The following is a 21,788-nucleotide window of genomic DNA, read 5'->3' as shown; positions in this document are numbered from 1 at the left end:
TCCAGTTTCAAATGTTGAAGTCTTCATGTATTTGTATTACCACGTTAAATATAGTTTGTGCTTCTTTTTAAACTCACGGACTCTTGCAAGACTATTTTAACAGTTGCATTAAAAAGACAGTTTTATGTGCTGGTTTTTTTTTCACAAGTTTGCAATAAATTAGTTTTAATTTGAATAATAGCTCCATAGGTTATAGCACTAGTCCTTAAGTGTTAATTATCTTTTCACTCTGAAATTAATGTAGTCATTTCCTACTGACTCCTCTACACCATTATTGAAGTGCTGAGGAAAACATGTCATTGAGTTCTGAGCCAGAACTGTTGTTGTGATTAATCCTGGTCACATGGCCAATCTCTGCCAAAAGGAGATCACTGAAAAAAGGTGACAAAGACAGTGATTTCCTGTCAGCAAAGAGTACGACAGGGCTGTCTAGAAGTGATGCAAATGAGGGAAACTTTCACCACGGTTTGTTTGATCCACTCCGGGCCACAGCACACTGAGCCAGCAAGAAAGGCACAATGGAGCAGCAGCACACCCAGAGGAGGAAATTAACTGCACCTTCCAAGCAGGGATAGAGCTTCCAGCAGGGAAACAAAAACTGCTGGGAGATTTTTTCCCACTCAACGTTTTTTGAAATATATCCTTAGGTTTTTATGTGCATTTTTGTGTTATTTAATACAGTGGACCACTTCTCCTTGATGAAAGAGTTCATCAGTTAACCTGTTCAAAAGCTGTACCAACTAAATGCTTTCAAAAATCTTTGCACTACTACATGTGGACCTTTCTCCATCTATCATAATCCTTGCTGAAGAACTACTAGTAAAAGACTTATGGCTTATGCAGTTTGTATTAAAACTACCACATATTGTTTGTAATCAGAAAAAAACAATTCTTTAATTTGATATTTTCAAATGCTTGGTTAATTTTGTTCTGAAGGTACTAACAATTTTAACAATTGTACTGTACTTATTTAAATAGGGTTTTAATTTAACAAAATTAAGTTTTGCAATTAATCTTCAGAGGAAAATGGAAAGAATTATCATTAACTTTTCTGCTAGTATACTCACTTCTAATCTCGACAGTTCCTATAAATACTGATTTGCTTCATTTTTGAACATTCAAGGTACAGAATTACTCAAGTTCCTACTAAAGGGCTAATTAGCAGAGTTTAAATTCTTTGGGTTTGATCCTCCAGTAACAGCATATGAATACAGCTGAAGTCAATGCAAGTTCTGTGTACTCAGAGCTTATGAGATCAGGCTCACATGCAGTAGATTAAAATGAAATAAACATGATACATTTGGGATCAAACTGAGCTTTTATAGAAGTACAAAGAAGTAAGAATCCAAAACATGGAAATGTTCCTTTTAGTTTTTTTCTTAATTATTAGATAAAGCATTAGAGGACAAATAAGCCATCATAAATTCATTCTGTTACTGCCAGTTTATCAAACACTAGCTAATTTTCAAAATCATTAGCTAGTTTAGGGCTACAAAGCAGATATTACCAATCCAGGAAGTCTAGAGAAAGTAATCATATTCAGTGTTACAAAAAATATGGCTGTGCTGTTCCTATTACAAGGGCAAAATAAAAGCTAGTTAAAGAGAGATAATAGGGATCCTAGTAAAAACTATGAAGTTCCTAGAATATTAGAAAAAAAAAATTAAGCTGAGAGGTGACTTGAGTGTATATTTCCTCTGAAAACAGAGTAATGTGAAAATATTCTAGCCATGAAAATATATTTCATTTTCCTATATACAATTTTAGCATTCATATATTGTGTTATGCTGCTTTAATATATGCTTGCCCCTCCTGAATTACCTGTTTCATCACTGCTCCTTCCCATTCATACACTCCTTAGGGGCAATGATTACTGTTGGTAATAGTGATACCACAGCAGGTTCCCTGGCAGGGGTGGCTTGCTGAGCTGGCTCTGAGCTGCAATTACTTGTCAGCTCAGCAACTGAGAAAAGAGATCTGTGGTTTTAGGAGAATCCACGATGATGCAGAGAGTGCAATTAGCAGGTTCGCTTTTGAAGCTGCAATTGATAAAGGGAAACTAGAGCAAGACCTGTGTTTTCAAAACACGCCACACCATTGAGGAACTCTGATAATAATAGCTGCCCGGGCTTCTTTCCCCGCAGACCAGAGCGGCTGTGCTCTCTGGGAAGCGCAGGCAGTGCTCACGTGCACTCGACCATTCATGGCTAAAAAAGCCTCCGAGTAAAACGAGTGTCACCATTGCTTAGAAGAGAGGTTTACTAGGCTAGTTTTGTAAAACTATTAACGCTCTTTCTGAGGACATGATTCGTTATCACACAAATCTCTAAAATTAGGGATGGTAAAGACCTAGTGATTTTTCTGATATTTCCTTTGCCGGTGCAGAATCGTTCCCTCTGTTACATCAGCTAATGTTATCGTTTGTCTACTTTTAAATGTCTGAAATTATCGGGCTTTCAACACTTTGAGAGGATGTTCACTGTGGTGTTCAGGGGTTTATTGCTGCTGTGTTTTGCTTTGTTTTTTTGGGAAAGATCTAAATGCATTGCACTTAAGATTTTTACATTACCTGCAAACATTCCTCCTGCTTTGTGGATGCTCCTTAGTGACCTGCTATGCAAACTCCACATCTCTAGTTAAGGCTTTTGCTCAGTCCTTAAAAATTTCCTTGCTGCTCTTACTAGAAAGGTAAATGTGGTGAATATTCACTGCAGGAGAGCAAGGAATCTACTTCTACTCTTCTTCAAGTGGTTTTGTAGTGACCAAGTGCCAGATAGGCACTGCCAGGCAGTTTTGAGATAGAGCCTGTGACCTCCTGGCAGAAATTGCAGGACAAATAAGCTGCCTGTTCTTTGGAATCAGTGCTGCTTGGTCTCCGCTGCACACTCAGCTACTCTGTCATACAAACTTTCTGCTTTCAGAAGTGCCATACCTTTCATGGTTCAGAATTTCATAATATTAAGAAACAATTCCCCTTTTATATATATATTATTATCCATTTTCCCACCATATTATACTGCACATATTATTAAATTAGTGCCCTTTTTGACTCTTCTCATCATGCATTATTATCCCAGCCTTACCATCTATAATTAATATTAGGGGTTTCATTTGGAAATCAGAAAGGAAAGTATACTAAATAGGATCTAAAATACTTGAACTGGCTGCTTAATCTTTGCTCCTTTTCATATTGATGGATGGGTTGTTACCTTAAACTTCATGTTTATTGATTTATTTTTTTAGTATAGGACTAAAACTAGAGGTTAATTAGTCATGGTACAAGCTGGCCTTATATGGACAGGCACTAACTACCAAAATACCTTATTTTAGACTCACAAGAAACCCTTCACTCATTTCTGCCATTGTTTATTTCTACGTCTGGCCAAGGCCAGGTCTGTTGATGTATGATTAAGTCTGATGAAGTACTTACAAAGTTAGGATAAAAGACAACAGCAAAAATAAAAAATAATTGCCATAGCAAGGAATGGAGTCCAGGGAATGAAACTCACTCACAGCCTAAAATAGTATGGATCTGGCTTATATTTGCATTTATAAACATATGTTAAATCACCTTGATAACCCCTTCTTACTGGGTATTTTAAATAAAATAACTAAAATAAGAAAGAATAAAATTCAAGAAGATCATCAAGAAAATAGGATGCCAAAGCAAGAAAAAAAATATTATCTTTAAGAAATTATCAAATCATGCAAACATAGAGGAAAGAGAACAACTTCTATTTGACCTTGAATGTACCATTTATTTGATAAGAAATAAAAAAAAAAGCTAGAGGGTAGTTGTTTCTTGTCATTATAGTGTTGCTGATTCTGTGGTTAGTTATTAATTTTATTTTTTATGATTCACAATCTGCTCTTTGAAATATGCCATATGCTCAAAGCAATTCAAGGATGACAACTGTCAGAATTACTCCAATAAAAATTGCCTAAATGAGGAAGATTTACTGCAGCCTGATATTTCTGTTGAAAGCCCCTCCTTTCTTTCCCCCACCACCCCTCAGACCCGTAACTCCTGAGACACACAGTGAAGTCTGAATCAATTTTAGGATCAAGTCACACATTTTGAGAAAGTTCTTACAAGTACTATCTATTTAAAAGAAATTATAAATCTTCTAGGTTAAGGCTGCTATGGCAAATAAAAGAAACCATGTGTGTCTGTATCCATGTATGGACATACACATATAGATACGCATACATATATACATACATATACACACACATGTGCATATATGTGTGTGTGTGTGTATATATATATATATATATATGTGTATATATATATATATATGCTAGAATTGGACCCTCTAGCTTCATCCTACAAGTTCAAAATCATGTTGTTCAAATCACAACCAAGCATGATGACTTAACATGACAATGTCTACTTTATGTATAACTAATAAAAAATTAAATTGAAAGAGTCCTGTATCCTGGCAGCAGCAAACCAAAATCAAGGCAAATGTCTTTCTTTCCCGATGAGATCTAAAAGGTGGATAAAAATCCAGCTGAAAGCTCCAATCAAAACACATTTTGTTAAAAGTTCCCAATTCATTTTTTTCTTTCATTTTGTTTCAGTCTATTTATTAATGCAGTTTCATTTATTTCTATTCATCTTGAAGACAAATCTTTGTCCTTCTATAGAATTACACCAAATAGAATGTGATAAAGGGAACTTTCTTGCAATTATGATGTCGGTGCAGGCTGTCAGTGCACGGGGGATGGAAATGAGGTTGGGGACAGGGAAGGGAATTCTAATAGACACCATGATACATACAGTGAACGCAGCGATATCCTGTGAGAGAAAGACTTGTCAAGTTAATCAGATCTTCTATAGATAGGTAAAGGCAGTAACGGTAGTGCTAACCTTGTAAAGGTGCTGCTGCTGCTCCTCTGACATCATCAGGTCATGGCTGTCCATCACAATGGATTCCATGTCAATCAGCCAATCCCAGAGCTCCTGGTATTCTGAATCAAAGTCCAAAAGGCTATAGATAAGGAACAAAATGTATTATGCATAAATACTGTGTAGTTGTTAAAATCTTGCATTAGAATAATATATTCTTGAAAACTCATGATGTTCCAAGTTATATTTCTAAAGAGACATTCTGTATTTATACAGTGTGGATGAAAATGAAAACTGAAATCCAATTTAAGCCAGTGCCATGACCTAAATTCAAGCAGCTGATGCCAAATCCTGACAACTGTTGGCATACCGCATTTGCTTCAAAATTTTTGAAATAAAAAATCCCCTATAGGTGTTGTTTAATGTTGGTTTTTTGTTTTGTTTTGGTTTTTTTTCCACAGTGCTGGCTTTGGATTAAGCAAATTTGCAACAATCACATTGGTATAATTCATATGAAAATATTATTTACATCAAAAAATTACTCAATCAATTCAGCCATCCCTCTGCTGTCTATGTGCCTATCTTTGTAAATATCCTACATTTATTTTCATGGATGAGTAGCTACCATTTCAAGTTAACGCCTTAAGATAGGCTTGAGTGAATATGGTAAGCCAGTGAGAACTAAGGCCAGATACAGTATTAGACAGGTGTTCCCTACAGACATGTAAGAAACAAAGGTAAGGACAGGAAGTCAAAACAATGAATCCTTGAATAGCCAGCAATCATTAAAATTCAAAGGAGGATCACTACGGTTTTCAACAAAATAAATCATTAGAATAAGGAGCTTAAAAGGATTAATGTGATTCTCTATTGAAAGCCTAGTGAATAAGTAAAGCATAGATTCTTCTAAAACACTGTGATACAAGACAGAAAGTACATGCTGAAAAACTGCACATTTGTCAAATAGATACCTCTTGAAAAGGGATCTTCAAAATTGCAAAATTGGAACTAACAAAAGCCTTGCCAGTAGTATCAAAAAAGTCCCATAGTGATCAAAGAACAGTGCATGTTCCACTAAAGCTAATTTCTCCAATTATTAAGAACTTTTTTAGCAACCCCATTAAAAAATTCAACAGAGTGTTTCAACAGAGTGTTTCAACAGAGAAACAATAAACTAAATACACTTCTAATGTCATTAGTACTACTGCAGTTTTATTTGTTATTAACTAGAGTACCATGTGCGGGGTTATTTTGAAAGCTTATAGATAAAGTTGTAACAAGTAGAACTGTCTTTCCTCAAGAAAGCTGGCAAGAGAGAAGAAAGCATTTGCCTTCCGTAGTATTATTTTCAATGAATCGACAACAAAGAAAGTATTGTATAATGCACAAGCACTGATTCCTGCTTCTGAAGTAACCCCTTCAGTTTAATCCACTGTATTTGGTATATTTTTACTCAATAATTTATGAGGTACACTTACTTAAAACTGCTTTTTGCCCTGAGAAGGTAAGCAGTGTAACCCTACAGAAAGAAGAGCAAGCACAAAAATCAAGTTACTTTTATTGGAATATAAGTTTCACTTGGAGCTTTGGGTTTTTTTCCTGTTTCAGGAAGTATTCAGCTCAGATATAATTTGGAAACTGAAAGAAAACTAAACTGCATTTTGATTTGTATATTCGGCAGTGTTACTGAATCTTCATCTCTTCCTCAGAAAGCAGTATAACCATTCTGCATCTTCAGTATCTACTGCTCATTTTCTTCTCTTCCAACTTATCCAAATATATTATTTAAAGACATAAAGCTGACAGGCAGTTATTAAAACATATGTTTTATGACACAAGATGTTAGATTTCATTACCTGCAAATTGGTACAGATTCAGATGGACTTGGTGGTTTCTGCCAGTGAAAATCCTTAACTAAGATATGAAGATGACATGAAACATGTCATGGCATAGAGAATGGCATGGGATGTCTTTGGAAAATGCACTAGGAAACGGAATTGAATTCTTCTATAATAGACAGAAGATGTGCTGGATCCAAACATCTGCTTTGTGTTTAAAGATTCACATCTTTCTTACAGTCCAAATTGGTCAATTTATTTGTGCATTGCAATGAACCAATCTTTTAAAGAAACAGAAAAGCACTTTTCTTTGACCTTTATAAAACACTGATAAGCACTAGAAAACAGCTGAACATTTTAACTTCAAACTAATATTCTGAACAGGAACTCAACCCAAAGCCAAGAGTGAGAGATAGGATTCACTGGGAAAAGCCCAGGAAGGGATACAAGACAAAAGAGATTTGGGTTTTTTTCCCATAGCTTACATATTGTACTAATTATCTTTTTCCTTTATTTGTTTGGGTTTTTGGTTGATTTTTGTTTTGTTTTAATTTGGGGGGTTTTTTGTTTGGTTTTTGTTGGGTTTTTTGTTTGTTTTGTTTAATTTTTTGGTTTTGGGGTGGGTTTTTTTTGTTTTCTGAAGTAAAGTCAAGTCATCTGGGAGCATTTTTAAGCAACTGTCTATGTAAGTTATTTCCCTGAGCCTGAAGATATTCAAGTCAGCCTATAGAATACTATCAATATTTTAAAAATATGATTGCAATACTTTTAATGGTTTTATAATATCTCAGATACATATATTTTAAAAACAGTTCTTTTTTGTTGTAATTAATGTCTTGCATCTGAATGAATGAGTTTAGTACTCATTATTAAATTACTGTTTGTAAGAGGATGCAAGTTACTAAGCTGCTAAAATAATATTCAGAAAAATCAAGAAATTGTAGGACTAGAGAGAGGTTAAGATTAAAATGTATCTGACAATACTTCTATAGTATATTTAATATTTATATTTTGCTCAGAATCTACTTTTCCTGAGCTTAGCAGATCTTTCTTTCATATTGCCACAGGCAGAACCAGGGAAAGCATGACTTCTGAAATACTTATGTCTGCTAAAGATGCAATAATCATGGAAAAGATCTGATTTTGGTTGATTATATTAACTTACCAAACACTAAAAAAGGAATAAATTAGTTCATCTGTTTATTGAAAAAGAAAAGAATCCTCCATTAAAAGTACCCAAACACTGTGAACAAAAATGCTATAATATTAGTTAAAGGGCAGGTAAAATCGGCTTCCTTGATGAAGTTTGTTCATCAATAAGCTAAAACCATTAGCTATATAATAACTAAAACTACATTAAGAAGTATATTTTGGTCCTGGTAAACCAGGAATCAGATATGTAGAGTTGCATGTCTAATCCCTAGATCCTTAAACGTATTTCTTAAAATGTGGACACCAATTTATTATTTTGAATGAAAATTCATGAGCACCTTTCTCATGAGAAAACCAGTTTCGTCTATGGCATTAATAAATAAAAAGGAATGTGAAGTTATTTCCATCAGCCTTTTCCCCCACGTTTAACACATACTTCCGGTTTGTAGTGTTTCTTTGATGACCTAACTCACACGGCATTTAGAAGTACTGTAAACACACAGGTACACATACCAAACAATTCAGCCAGACAAAATGTTCAAGTTTCTGGGTCATAATTTTATGGAACTCTTTTCATATGTTTTTATTAGGAATATATAGGAGAATTCAGAGTTATTACCATAACAATTTAAAAACTTCTCTATGTTCTGCACACACTTGAAGCCCCCTCTAATGCATTTCTCTCATCCATGAAGGCACAATACCCACTGATGACAGATCTTAGGATCTGACTTTCATGTTGTTCAGTGGTGCTGTCCATGTCTCCCAATAGGACCTGTATGGTTTTGAGGGGATACAGTACTTCCAGTCAGATTTGCCATAACATTTTGCACCTGCCCTTAACTACTCTTGGGTACCACTTACTTCCTGGCTAGCTGGTGTTCTCCTGCAGTGGATACTCATTCTCTTCTCTTCCTTTGTCACTTTGGTCATTTTCATGTTAATACACAAAATCGTTCCCTATTGCTGTTTTAACAAGATTATTGTTTTTCAAGAAGTCTGTGGTTCTTTACACACCCATTTACACACCACAGAATCATTTACACACCCATAGAATCACACTATTCTGCAAATACTACCCTACCTATCTCAGCTTAGCTATTTCCTGCACAAAGTCTTCTCCCAAATCTCCTACACACACCAAGACACACACACACAGACACACACGTCATATAAATTTTTTTTCATTTACAATAGCTCTTGTTCTTGCTGTGGACATTCTTCTTTTTCCTAGGTCAAAATTCCACAACAGCCAATGGATAAATAACCTATTTTATGCAAATGGCCTCTTCTCTGTAGAGATCTCAGTCCCTACCTAGGTCATGCCTAAATTCCTAGTGGAATTTCCGTACACAGTTTTTATACTGTAAGGAAATGTTGTATCAACTCTACTTTTAAATAGCTGAAAGGAATTTCCATTTTTTTCAACACAGCAACTGAAAGTGTTCAACTGAACGTTTCCCAGCTGAATTTAGTCCCTGTTAGTTTCTACAATGGCTGAATAAGTGGGATTGTACTAGTCTGATTCCAGCCCTTTGGCTCCTGCAGTCACTGAGCCTCTAAGGCCTGAGATGGCCTTACAGGCCCAGATAGGTGGCCACAGCACTAAAAAGGTTTGAAATACTAGCAGATGACCATTTCTTATTTAAAGTATATAATTACAAGTGAAAACAAGTGCATTAAAGAAAGCATTTGCTAATTGCATATGGTATTTAGAGTTACAAACCGGATTTCTCTGTGAAGCATAAAGCTTTACATGCCCTCCCCTCAGGAAAATGTCTATTGATGTGTCTTACATCCTCCTCAATATTCTAACCTTAAACCTTGCTCACATGCAGTGATGGCGGCAAAATTAGAAGCTGATTTTGAACATGTAGCCCTCGGTGTACATTTGTATACATTTACACACCAATTCTGAACAAATTATTTTTATGGTTAGCACTAGCTGCACTGGTATGCTTGAGAATCTGACAGATTTCTGCATATGTAATCAAGATCTCAGTAATCTTACATAATTAGGCCGCATCAACTTTTCTAAAACAGCCATCTTTCTGTATAATAAGAGGGGATGTTTACAAGGCTCATTTATCTTTACAGTCGGTAATTTAATAAAACTGTGTTTCCAAGACCTCAACATTGAGTTAACAATTGGAAAAGGGAGTTCTGGAGATAAAAAACTCATTAACACCTTTGTCTATGGGTTTTCTTGCATGGAAAACTGCAAGCAAAATTCTACTTTATTTGTCAGTTACAAGGAAACTTCTATCAGGACAAGGGCATCCCCAAACAATGAGCATTAGTTGGGTCCTTTGACCTGCTTTTGGCCCACACTATTATGATCCCACAGGTAGGTTTTTTCAGTTAATTTTGGGGTGCTAGTAGTTGGGAGATATTGTTTTCAAAAGTTCTTAAAGAAAACATTTCCTTCCATAACTACAGGTTGCCTTGATTGTGAAAATAAGAAGGCAGCAATAACTCATTTTAGTATATTCCCGTGATTATTTTGTTCACATTGATTTTAAAAAAAAATTGAGGAAAAACAGCCTTAAAAAAAGGAAAAACAGTTAAAATCAATGCTTTCTTGAAGTGCAAAAACCTGGATGTTTGGACTAAAATTTAAGGGGTTCATATTCACATCTCCTAGTCACAAGGAGAACAATGATTATAGCGGTCTTGCAGAGATACTATTACACTATCAAGATTCTTTCTTGGAAGATGTTGAGAAATCAAACTATATGAAGCCACTGGAGGAGAAAAGTCTAAAGAAAAAGGAGACATATCGCATTTTTTAAAATACAGATAACAGTTTACTATTAGATAATATTAGGTGTTCCGATGAACAAACCATCATTTGAATAAATTATGCCAAACCCATGATGTTTGCATTCATATACTAAAAGAAAAAAAAAAAAAAAGAGAGAGCAATAGAAACAATTTTTCCATGTCTCTTGGCCTAGGAAGAAAAATCCTGGTTAACTAGTAGTAAGAAAAAGTATATTGTGGTAAAAAAAACCAAAAAAACAAAACAAAACAAAAAAATAAATAAAACCAAACAAAAAAAAAAAAAACCAGATCAGTGAGAATAAAACAACAAAAAGAATAGTTCCCTACCCATTACTTCCCACTGTGTGAACTTTTGACATATCAGCAAACTCTTCCTTTCGCTTGCTACTACTGTTGTACTGCTCACTGTACAGTTTTAAGGACATCTGTTCAACAGCATCTCTTTGTGCTTCCAGATAGCATAGCTGAACCTCAGCCTAGAAAAAGAAAACAAGGAGGGGAAAAAAACAAAAAAGAGCATTAAAAAAATAATTCAGAAAGAATACATTTAAAACAAATATTTTTGGATTGCAACAGTTTTAACCAAATTATTCACACTATTAATTTTCTCATGCTATGTGACAGCGAAAAAGGCTGAACCATTAAGTCAGAGAACTACAGCATAATCCCAAATGCTAGAAATGAACTGTTAGGTTCCATTCAAAGGATGTGTTATATATTCCATGAGATGTATATCCAATCAAAGGCTGCATAAAAATGTCTCGAATAAGAAAGATATTAGAAACCAAGGACTGTGAGAGAACAGAGATATACATAAAATTATATTTCTTACAGGCTTCAAGATTGATATTGTTAACACACTGTCTGTGCTGCATAATTAATGAAAGCCATATTGCTATAGGTATTTTTCCTTTAAATAGTGATTGTATACAAACCCAAGCAGATTGGCATTATTCACATTCTCCTTTTCTGTATCTGGCACAGACTGATTACTCAGCAACTTTAATTGCAAGGAAAAAGACAATAAGTGAGATGTGCTGTTTTCCATCAGACTGTGCCTGTCCAGAAGAATGTGGAATAATATTTGGCATCATAACTTATTGAACAGACACTTTATTTATTGCAGCTGTGGTGATCAGTATGCTTCTGAGGCTCAGAGAACCAGATGACACAAAGATAAAATCTCCTGTTTGCCACACTTGCCCCTAGGAACAGTAGAAAGAACAGAGTGTAGAGTAAGTTCAAAAGAACTTTGGGGCCGATATGCCATTGTTTTCTTTTAATATACTTCATTGAAAGAAAAATGCATTATAAATACTGATAAGTATTTATAAATCACTACTATAAAATATAATTTTTTTAAATAGCGATTTATAAATTGTTATTATAAATCGTTACTGCTGTGTAACTATATACTTTTATTTCAATTAGGTGTGGAATGTCTGCTTAACTATTTAGTGCTATGGCAAGTAAATTCAAATAGCATAGAAGAAATTTTGTATTAGTACTCTCCTGTATTTTCTGCTGTGGGAGCAGGGAAGTGAAGAGTTTATTTGTTTGCTGACAGCACATCAGAGTTACCAATCTGTGGAACAACAGAAGTCATAAAGAGAAAGTAGTAAAGAAGAAGGGTGGAGAAAGGTAGTCTGTAAAATGTAAGAAAAATGCAAGTGAAAGGAAACAGGCACTGAAGAATGTCAGTCAGGAAAGTCTGAAAGAAGGTTGGAATGTCTTTATAAGCTAGTGGTAATAAGTTTCTATATTTGCTTAGACCTTGCCTTCATGTAATTTTTACTGAAAAATAATATAAGTGATTTGGAAATTCCATTTCCTTTTAAAATTTCTCATTAAAACTTTCATAGCTTTCTCTCTCAGCTGTTTCTTACAGTGAAATGAGTTATGTTTTTCAGCAAATATCAGTATGTTTTTGAGAAATTTAAAAACAAACCAACAAGCAAAACAAAAGCCTAGAAAATAGAGAGAATGTTAGCATTTTCCAAGAAGATAGAAGATAAAAATTCTGGCTAGTCCATGCAGGTCCTTCACTGTATATTTAAACATAATTCAGGGCTTTCCCAGCTTTTTTAAAATAGTGAAAAATTAAACCACAAAATTACCAATGAAGAAACATTATGTAAACTAGCTGGGAGTGTCCAGTTAGAGTAAAATGTTATGGTTTGAGAGAGCTATAAAGTTATTCTGCTTTCTCAGAAACATAATTAAAATTGCCATTTCTATAACTCAGAAACAACTGAGGCAGCAAATAAACTACATCACCTTCCTGTTCTCCTTCCACCCCCAAGTACATTTTCCTCTGAACTTATAAACAGTCCACTTCCACAATATACAGAGGTTCTGGAACAGATTTCTTTTCTTTGAAAGATTGTTCACCAATAAGGACAGTCTTTCAGCAGCATGTTTTGTATTGCCCACATAAGGTTATGAATGTGTTCTTTTAATTTATTCTTACCGCAAAGCAGTAATCCACTGTATCATTTTAATGTCTGTTATAGTTGACATGACACATTCAGTCTAAAGCCCTGGTGTTAGTGACCAGTAAATTTCTAAAATAATTAGATCTATTAGTTAAAATCTATGAATGTTTTAAGCCTAGAGGGGAAATCTTGTGGAAAACTTGAAGCAAAAGTTTATTTTCAGGACAGGTTTGTAAATCAAGATAAAGCAATTCCTACTTCTTTATCTATGGGTTTTGACTGGAGTTTAGGTAGAGGTTTTGAGATCTTCCTGGCTGTTGTTGAAATTGCATATACAACCTTCCTTCTCCCTTCCCATCCCAAAACTCCAAAAAGAGGGAGTTCACTTGTAGCCTAAGCTCTGGAACATCACATATCGTAATTAAAATTGAGCCCTGAATTATATGAACACAGGGTATTTCTCAAATAGCACAACTATTGCAATAATTTGATAGTTTTTTTCCACTTGTATTTTCTAATACCTCATGCTACAATTTCTTCTATATTTTAAAACAAAAAATGTTAAAAATAAAAGCAGCAGCTTTTCACAGGTTGGTCATGCCCTGCTCACTTGCAAAAATATTTGTAGGCAAGCCAACAATGAATATGGAAAATGAGAGAAGAAAAAGAAGAATTAAAAAGAATAGTGGGGAAAAGGAAAAGCAGGATGTAAAGGGGAGGTAAATATGTGAAGAGGGATGAATAAGAATCCACTATTTCTTTCTTGCAGCTATAAACCCCTCTTGTACTAAAGATTATGAACTCCATCAACATCATACTCTACAAAGCCTGAATACAACCGAGTTCTTTCACTTCAGAAATATGATGTCTCTATAAATCAAATATTTTTATTTTTAAACCCAATTTCTATCTTCAACGTTTGTGAACAATTACAGCAACTCAAACTCAGACAGCATAGAGTTTCAGATGGATCTCTCCGATTTCTTCTCTCTATGTATTCATCTATCTCTCTGTTGTATTTAACCATTTTTTTGTCTCTGTTATACTGTTATCAGCTGCAAATCCAAAGAGGCTTTGAAGACCTTGAGTAGGTATTGATCAGTTTAAGTCTCAAAAAACTACATTCTACAGAATCTGAGCTAACAGGTACGAGGCACAACATAGAAAAAAGTATGGAGCACAGATATGCAATAAATCTACTGCAGCTTATTTTCAACTTAAAATCTTCAGTGGTAATGAAATACTAGTTTTGCAATGTTCCAGAAGAATAAAGCAACAACTTTATAAATTCCTAATCAAATATAGAAAAGCTACTTGACTTACATTTAAACTTACATATGCATTTTCAGATTGCCCTACATATACTTTTCATTACATAACACAGACTTCAAGAACAATCTCTGTAACAAACAGACCTGTATGGACACAGATACCTATCTATCAAAAAGTCTTCTGGGATATGCATAGTCCCAGATGTAGCTAATAGAAATTGGGTGGGAGGTAATCATTCATTTACTCCAAGTTCCATATCTAAGAATTGAAATTCAGCTCCTTGGGGTTTTTTTTGAGGATGTGGAACATCTCAGTGTGTGAAAAATTAAACGTGGAGTAAACAAATGCCAAGGAATTATACTCAGCAGTAGTATTTCACTTCATGGTCCTATTTTAAGTGACCACTTTTGCAATAAAAAGACAATGAAGATGCTGATGATGTCTTGTTACACACTTGTAAAGATTCTCTACCTACTAAGATGGGCTGAGTTTAAAATATTCTGTTGTACATTAAATTGAAATATTTTCAATAATCAAAGGAAAAAATTCTTTCATTTTTCTGAGCCTGCAGGAACCAGTCTCTGAACAAGACTACGAAAAAACTGTAGTCTGGGGAAAAACAATGAAAAAAAATCTAGACTAGCATCAAATACTCAGTTCTAGTGATTGATTAATAATGGTAAATAATTTCAAGGCTATTTTCTAAAGCTCATTTTCTAAGAACCAAGAATTTATAATAAATTAGGAGAGCCTGGGGTACTAATCTGTTCCTTTACACTGGCTTTGCATGATAACGTAAAATGTCCTTTACTATACAGATCACTATATAACATGAAGGAGTAATCAGTAACAATTCAAATCAATGAAAATACATTGTATTTCTTGTTAGACCTACATGTTGGAATGACCTTATTCTGAAGTGGAGAAAGACAAGGGATAATGACTCTTACTGTAAGAGGAAGGAGATTGAAAGCTTATATTGTATACAGTGTCAAACAAGAGACTCAAAAATTTACACCAATGTAAATTGGACATATGAACTCAGAGCTAGTGTTTTTCTGATGCAGTTTTTTTTTATTTATTTTGGAATGTACTAGAATAAATATCACTGATTTGGTGTTGAAAGTATTTTCAGACAGTGTCACCCAGGTAGCACAAGACATTTGTCACAAACTGTGTTACTGTAGGCAAACCATTCTGTGTTTTAGATATACAAATTATATATAATACATTCAATTGAATTCAAATTATGAGAGTATCTTATCTTGCATTGCCATTTCTTTACAGTTCTGTAGAGAAACTTTACTTCTGCCACACAACAGTGTACTTAGTGTGAATTGTATAAGAAATACAGACAGTTCCATTCCTCTGCTATTATTTGAACTTAAGCTAGATAATAACAGCCTCAGAAACTAAAGCAAAAAATTTCGTTTCTGCTGACAAGGAGGAGTTCAGATGTCCCCAAGTAGCATGTAGACTTAGAATACCCACCCAAACGTATATTTTAAAGAAGTGCAAACTCAAATGTCCCTTTTCAAAAAGATGTGCATGCCAGCTTGTCACTGTATATCTGCAATTGGTGAAATTTCTTGAGATTTAAAATGGAGAATAATTTCTTTCCAGAATTAAGCTGATAAGAATAGCATTTATGTGCTTAAATACACACACATATTTTTGTTGTTTTCTGTCACCATACTCTGAATACTTATCCACATTATGAAGTTGTGGACAAGGCTTCATTATGGAACACAAAAAAGACCCTGGCTCTTCACAGTACAGCTACTGAATAAAATTATGTTGAGAAGTATATGGCTCAAAATATCTTTCATGAAGATGTAGATCACAGAAAGCGTTCTTTGGCAGGCACGAGTTTGTCCAAAAACTTGCTGTATTGACATACTTGATCATCCAATCACGCCATCCCTACACCCAGCCAACACAACTTTTATTGATAAAAACACCTAAGGTAGAAGGAATGCTTTCAAGAAGTCACACACACCAGTGTTTTAAAAGGCACTGTATAACAGAATAATTGGATAATTTAGATTGGAAATGCCTTTAAGATCACTGGGCCATCATTTGGCAGCATTAGGCTTCTTGGACTTCAAGTGACTGCTTCTACCCTAAATGTCAGCGTTTGTTTTTTCCCCCCTTACTCTGCATAATTAAAACACAGACCTTGCTGCTATTGAATACTCTCTTCCTCTGTTACCCTTCCTGCTTTTGGCTTCCTTGACTCTTTGTCTTGCACATTCTTGTCAGGATTGAATCAATTTATTTTTTTTTTAAATCCTATATCATGAAATATGTTTACCTTGAGTTGAATATTTGAGAGTCCTATTACAAAGGATTTGCTGTGTTTTGATCATGCAAGAAATTAATTCTGTGAATCAGGGCATGCTTGTTACCAGTTAAAATCTTAGCTAAATTTTTCTACTGTCATAAATCTCAGAAATGTTTTTAAATCAAGAATAATGTTATTGCTTTGTTTTTCAGCGTGCTAAAACCATCACAACAATGTGAAACCTCCACACAGAATGAGCAAAATTACAAGAGAACAACGTTCGTACATATCAAGGTATTTAAACTCAAAGTTTAAGTAACAGAACAGTGAATTAGGTCCATCCACAGAAGCCATAAAATGAAATTTTAGATGGGTACAGCTGTTTTATAGCAAGCAGAACTTCAGGAAATTCTCAGAGCCATCAGAAGCAATAGGGCAGGGGTGGGGGGAAGCCTATAAATTAAGAGTAATAACTTTTTGCTAGGTTTCCTTGGCTTTCAGAAATCCATGACCTGTAACTTTGGGACAGGGGAGTGCAAATGCAATCAGTAGAGTGGCCTCAACAGCATTATCTATATCATGAAGATGCCATGATGATTCTGTTAATTTAAAATCTGCACCCCTTGTGTCTTTATTCTTGACTATTCACCTGCCTTTCATTGTATTCAGTGTAACATTAAACACAACACAAGAATATGGCATGTCCAGTGCATTATACAGATCTCAGTAAACCCTGAGAAGTTCCCTACATCATAAATATCAAAGAACATTGAAGAAAAGTATGAAAGAATTAGCCTCTAAGAGGTTAATTAAGACTGAATAGTTTCTAACAATAGCATCCCAAAATTGTCAGGTGAAAAAAGTTCTTGTAAGAGTGGAAATTGAACAAAAGCTGGGATCCTTTTCTACTTTTCTTGTCTTGCAGGTCTGTATCTCCAGCCTGCAGATAGAGAGTGACAGAGGTCTAATTATTGGGGGCCAGGTGGGGAACAGACTTGTTCTGACAGTGGAAAGGGCTGGGATGACAGAACAGTGCTTGCTAAAACCATGTGGAAGACACAAATTAACAAGGATGCAGATCCAGCAAAACCCATCAACATAATAGAGTGCATTTCTTTGCTGCTGCCACATGACTTCCATCTCCATCAGTGACACCTCTTCACATGCCACAATAACTGTAAACCCAAACAGTCAAATTATTACAAACCCAGAATCTGTCCTATTTAATTAGCAATTAATCAACACAACCTTAGTTTCTTCCCTGTCAGGAAGATAAAAAAATTGTTATAGGAGGCCCAAATACAAATATGTTGCACATAAAGGAGGTTGAAAACCTTTCTGGGTCAGCCTCAGAACACTCAAACAGTCAAGAAGAAGAAAGACTAGTCATGCAGAGAAAGTGTTAAAATTATAAACTTAATCTTAATTCAAACCTCCATTATTTGCACTGTTCTTATTGTTCCTACCATTTTCTGTGCTTGCACTTCTAGAGCAATGAAGTGCCCTAAGTAGAGATGGGTAAAGATAAGCACAGATACTTCTAAAAGTCACACTTTTCTATAAGGCTTCTGTACAAAAAGGACCAGCAACGCACCTAGCTCAGTTCATAGGGCTGGGCATTCAAAATGGCCATGCTCTTAAGGCTAAAGTTGCACACGTTCAGAATTTAGGACAGCACACTTGTGCAAGAGACATTCTAGAGTGCTGGTGCACATTCCATCTCACCCTGCTCCCACAGCAGATTGACACATACATGTCTGCTTAAAAAGAGTGAGGAAAGGTAAGTCTCTCAAAAACAATACTTCCTATAAAAAACTATGCAAAAAAATCCCAGGAAGGCATGGCAGAGCTAATATAAAATGTTACAGCCTATTCCTTGGCAATTTTACCATGCTGTACTAGTACATAAACAGTCTTTTTTATCCCCCTAGGAGGTCCATTTTAAACTTCTATATACTCGAGAAAGGCTTCATTTTTATTTACCTAATCATTATGAATATCTGTGTGCTTAATAATTAGTTCCAAAATTTCCTAAACATATCAACTCAAAATGTTGAAGAAGTTTTGACCTAAAACCTTTTGATTCAATGTTTTGAGTCAAATATTTTGAGAGGTTCAATACGTCAAATATTTTGAAGTCAAAACTCCTACACTGTGCTCCTCAAACACATTCATTGAATGCTTATTTAACTTGTTCTGAAATTGAAGGAGATTCTCTCCATGTCTTGATAGTCTATTTGATGTTATGTTACCCCTAGAGATGTGAATGCTTTCTTACTACACACTTTTTTTCCTCCTACAGGGAGAAATTACTGGGTATTTTTATCAGCTTTCTGGATATTGAATTATTAATAACATAAAATTGTGCAATAGGAACAGTGCTCTGTCTCCACTGCACAATTAAGTAAGAATAGTCAGACTCTGAAGGAGGATATGTCAATTAATGCCAATTAATTTATTTCAAAACAGCAGAGAAATGTGGGCTTTTCCCCTTTACATTGCTTCCCCTATCCATATATATAAATGGGTTTTAGCAAAAATATTATTAATTATTCTAGCAACTGCAAAACATATAGCTTAATATGTTGATTTGTACAACTGCCTTGCCATGTATAGAAAGCAGGCACAGGCTGCTGCTCCTTTGGGTTTATTTATGCTCCTCTCATGAGGAGCCTCTTGATGCACCTGACACTTACTGAGGTAGGGGAAACTGTAAAAAGATAACTATTTTAAACATAAAATATTTGTATTGCTAAGAGGTCAGCTTTGCCACTGAAGATTTCATTGCAATTTGCATACTATTAAAGCATTACCCATAATGTTTGTAAAATTTAATTTTAAAGCTATGCTGTTAAAGATGTTTACTGAATTGTAAGCACCTAGGACATTTGGGAAATTTGTTAATACTGTGATAGTTATAGTATTTATGCCTTATTTTGCTTCTTATTTAACCCCCTCACAAAAGCACACTATTTTCTCTCATTTTATGACAATGAATCTCATTTTAGTGCAAGCTGAGGAACATTAAAAAAAGTATCCTGCAACAGTACAGTAATTGAGATAACTTCCCCTCTTATTCTCAATATATTTAAGTTTGGTAAAAACATCACTAACTTACTTATTAACTTTTGCTGGGGGCTGAGATCCAATTATACTCCTATAGACTAGAGGTGATGGTTATGATTTTTTACTTCACTCTAATACAGTCTTTCTCATTAAATCTCACAGCTCGGTAATCACAGTCATCGCATTTGTGTTTTAGTGCTGCATTCACACTCACATTCTCCTTCCCTGGATTTCCATCCTCCTTCCTTCATCCCCTCCCCCAGATCTTTATTTACTCCCTGGCAGAAACTGCAAAATTAAAGATGTATAATGTGCAGATACAATCTTTGCTTTTCTCTGCCAGACTAGCACTCTAAAATGCACTTCTTTTGGAAGCACTGATATTAACTCAGTTACTATAGTACATGAAGTATCATTTCCCTTTGAAGTACTATAAAAAAGTTGTCCTTATATGATAATGGAAAGGATGGAGCAAAACAGGAACAACAAGAATCACTTTACATACTAATAACAACAATTTAGTTATCAAAACAGTTCAGAACAAGCATGCTTTTATACTGTTCTTTTAAAAATTTAGCTTCCCAGGGTTCTAATAGTCTTTTCCTATGGTTCAGGAATGCACAGTAGCACTCAGCCCAGTGCCTGTATCCTTATTTCAAAGAGAATCATTCAAACCGACATCCACCCTGTCAAGAATCTTGACTTTGAGCTGCTAATGCAGAATAAAAATCAATATAAATTTTGATCATTTGATGAATATTTACTTCTTTCTTTTGAGCCTGGGGATTTAGAATTGAAAACTGCTGAATCAAGTCATTTTATTTTTTTTGTGTTCGTGCCAACACCAATTTACTACCCTCCTGAAAGTTCCTGAACAAGATGTCTCATGTGGCATACATGTTGGTTTTTCCTGTCAATCATAACTGTGTGCCAGTAGGGAACCATAAACATTTTCCTTTCATATTCTTAGTTCTCCAAAAAGGAATATTTTGATTACTTTCCTGGAAAAAGGTAAACGTGTCTTATTTAGACATACTTTAAAATGCCTATGTCTATTTTTCTAGGACAGCTGCTGTGCCTATATTGATACTAACTATTAAATATTTTCTTTTCAGTATGAGTAAAAAGGAAAGTTCATACAAAGGAAAAGTTCACAATCACTGCAAATTAAGCTTAGTAGCACAAAAACGACAGAGATTTATATTGACATTATCACTTCCCCTATGTATTTTCTAAAAAACTGCATGAAAATTCTAACCAGTATAATGCACACCAAATGTTTGTGAAAATGAAGATAGCAGGAGATAAATAGATCACACAAGTGGGCAATTAAGATATGACTCTAGTTTGCATTTCATCTTTAAAATAAATGGGCCTTCAATCTCAAAAAAATGTGCTTATAAAAAAAAGTATACGTAAAGCTCCTATGTTTCCATAGTGACTGGGGTGGGGATAAGAGAACAGGGAAAAGGAAAAATGATGCTGCTAAATTTGTAAAAGACCTAGATTAGTTTAACAAGAACTGTAAATGCAAGCAATTTTCATCTTGCAAATTTTTTTTATATATGACTCAGTGGCAGACGGGCTTTATCTTGAGCAATTTTGTTGGTCTCCTGTAAATGAAATAAAAGTGGCAGCAGCTGTCTTTAAGAGGGCTGATATAGGTTTGTATAGTTATGATATTATGTAGACAGATGTTTTAAATAAAATAAAATATTTAGATTGCTAGATACCTTGCTAGATATAAAGGCAATTATAGGATGTCTTTGTTAAATTAAATTTCTCATTCTTTTGAGAAGAAAAAAAGGGAATTGTCCTGGAAACTGCAGCAACAGGAAATGATTCTATATCTAAAACAGCTGGAGACTGTAACTAATATAAATTTACTTGAAAATAAAAATTCTCTATGACTCTAGAGACATGCAGCAACATGCAGTAAAACCAGATGTGATAAAATTATTTTTAAAAGCGTGTTTATATAGACCTAAAACATTAAGATAAGATCCACTCATGTAGAGAGACTGGTCAAGGCTAAAACAAAGTAGCAAAGCAATTAAAACCCAAAATTGTAAAAAAAGAGCCATCTTTTTCTAACAATAAAATAA

The 21,788-nt window shown here is 34.6% G+C and overlaps 1 protein-coding gene across 1 annotated transcript in view; it reads right to left on the bottom strand.

Moving 5' to 3' along the window:
- Positions 1 to 21,788, bottom strand: part of AKAP6 (A-kinase anchoring protein 6) — a 203,896-nt gene that overhangs the window by 64,832 nt on the left and 117,276 nt on the right. Inside the window, exons 7-8 of the mRNA XM_062494828.1 lie at positions 10,954 to 11,102; positions 4,874 to 4,994 (exon numbers count right to left, since the gene is read on the bottom strand). Of these exons, the coding sequence (XP_062350812.1) occupies positions 4,874 to 4,994; positions 10,954 to 11,102 (270 nt within the window). The remainder of the gene's footprint in view (positions 1 to 4,873; positions 4,995 to 10,953; positions 11,103 to 21,788) is intronic.

The sequence above is a fragment of the Cinclus cinclus genome, chromosome 6 (assembly GCF_963662255.1).
Source record: "Cinclus cinclus chromosome 6, bCinCin1.1, whole genome shotgun sequence".
NCBI classification, from domain to species: domain Eukaryota; kingdom Metazoa; phylum Chordata; class Aves; order Passeriformes; family Cinclidae; genus Cinclus; species Cinclus cinclus.
This window is presented reverse-complemented; position numbering and strand designations above follow the sequence as displayed.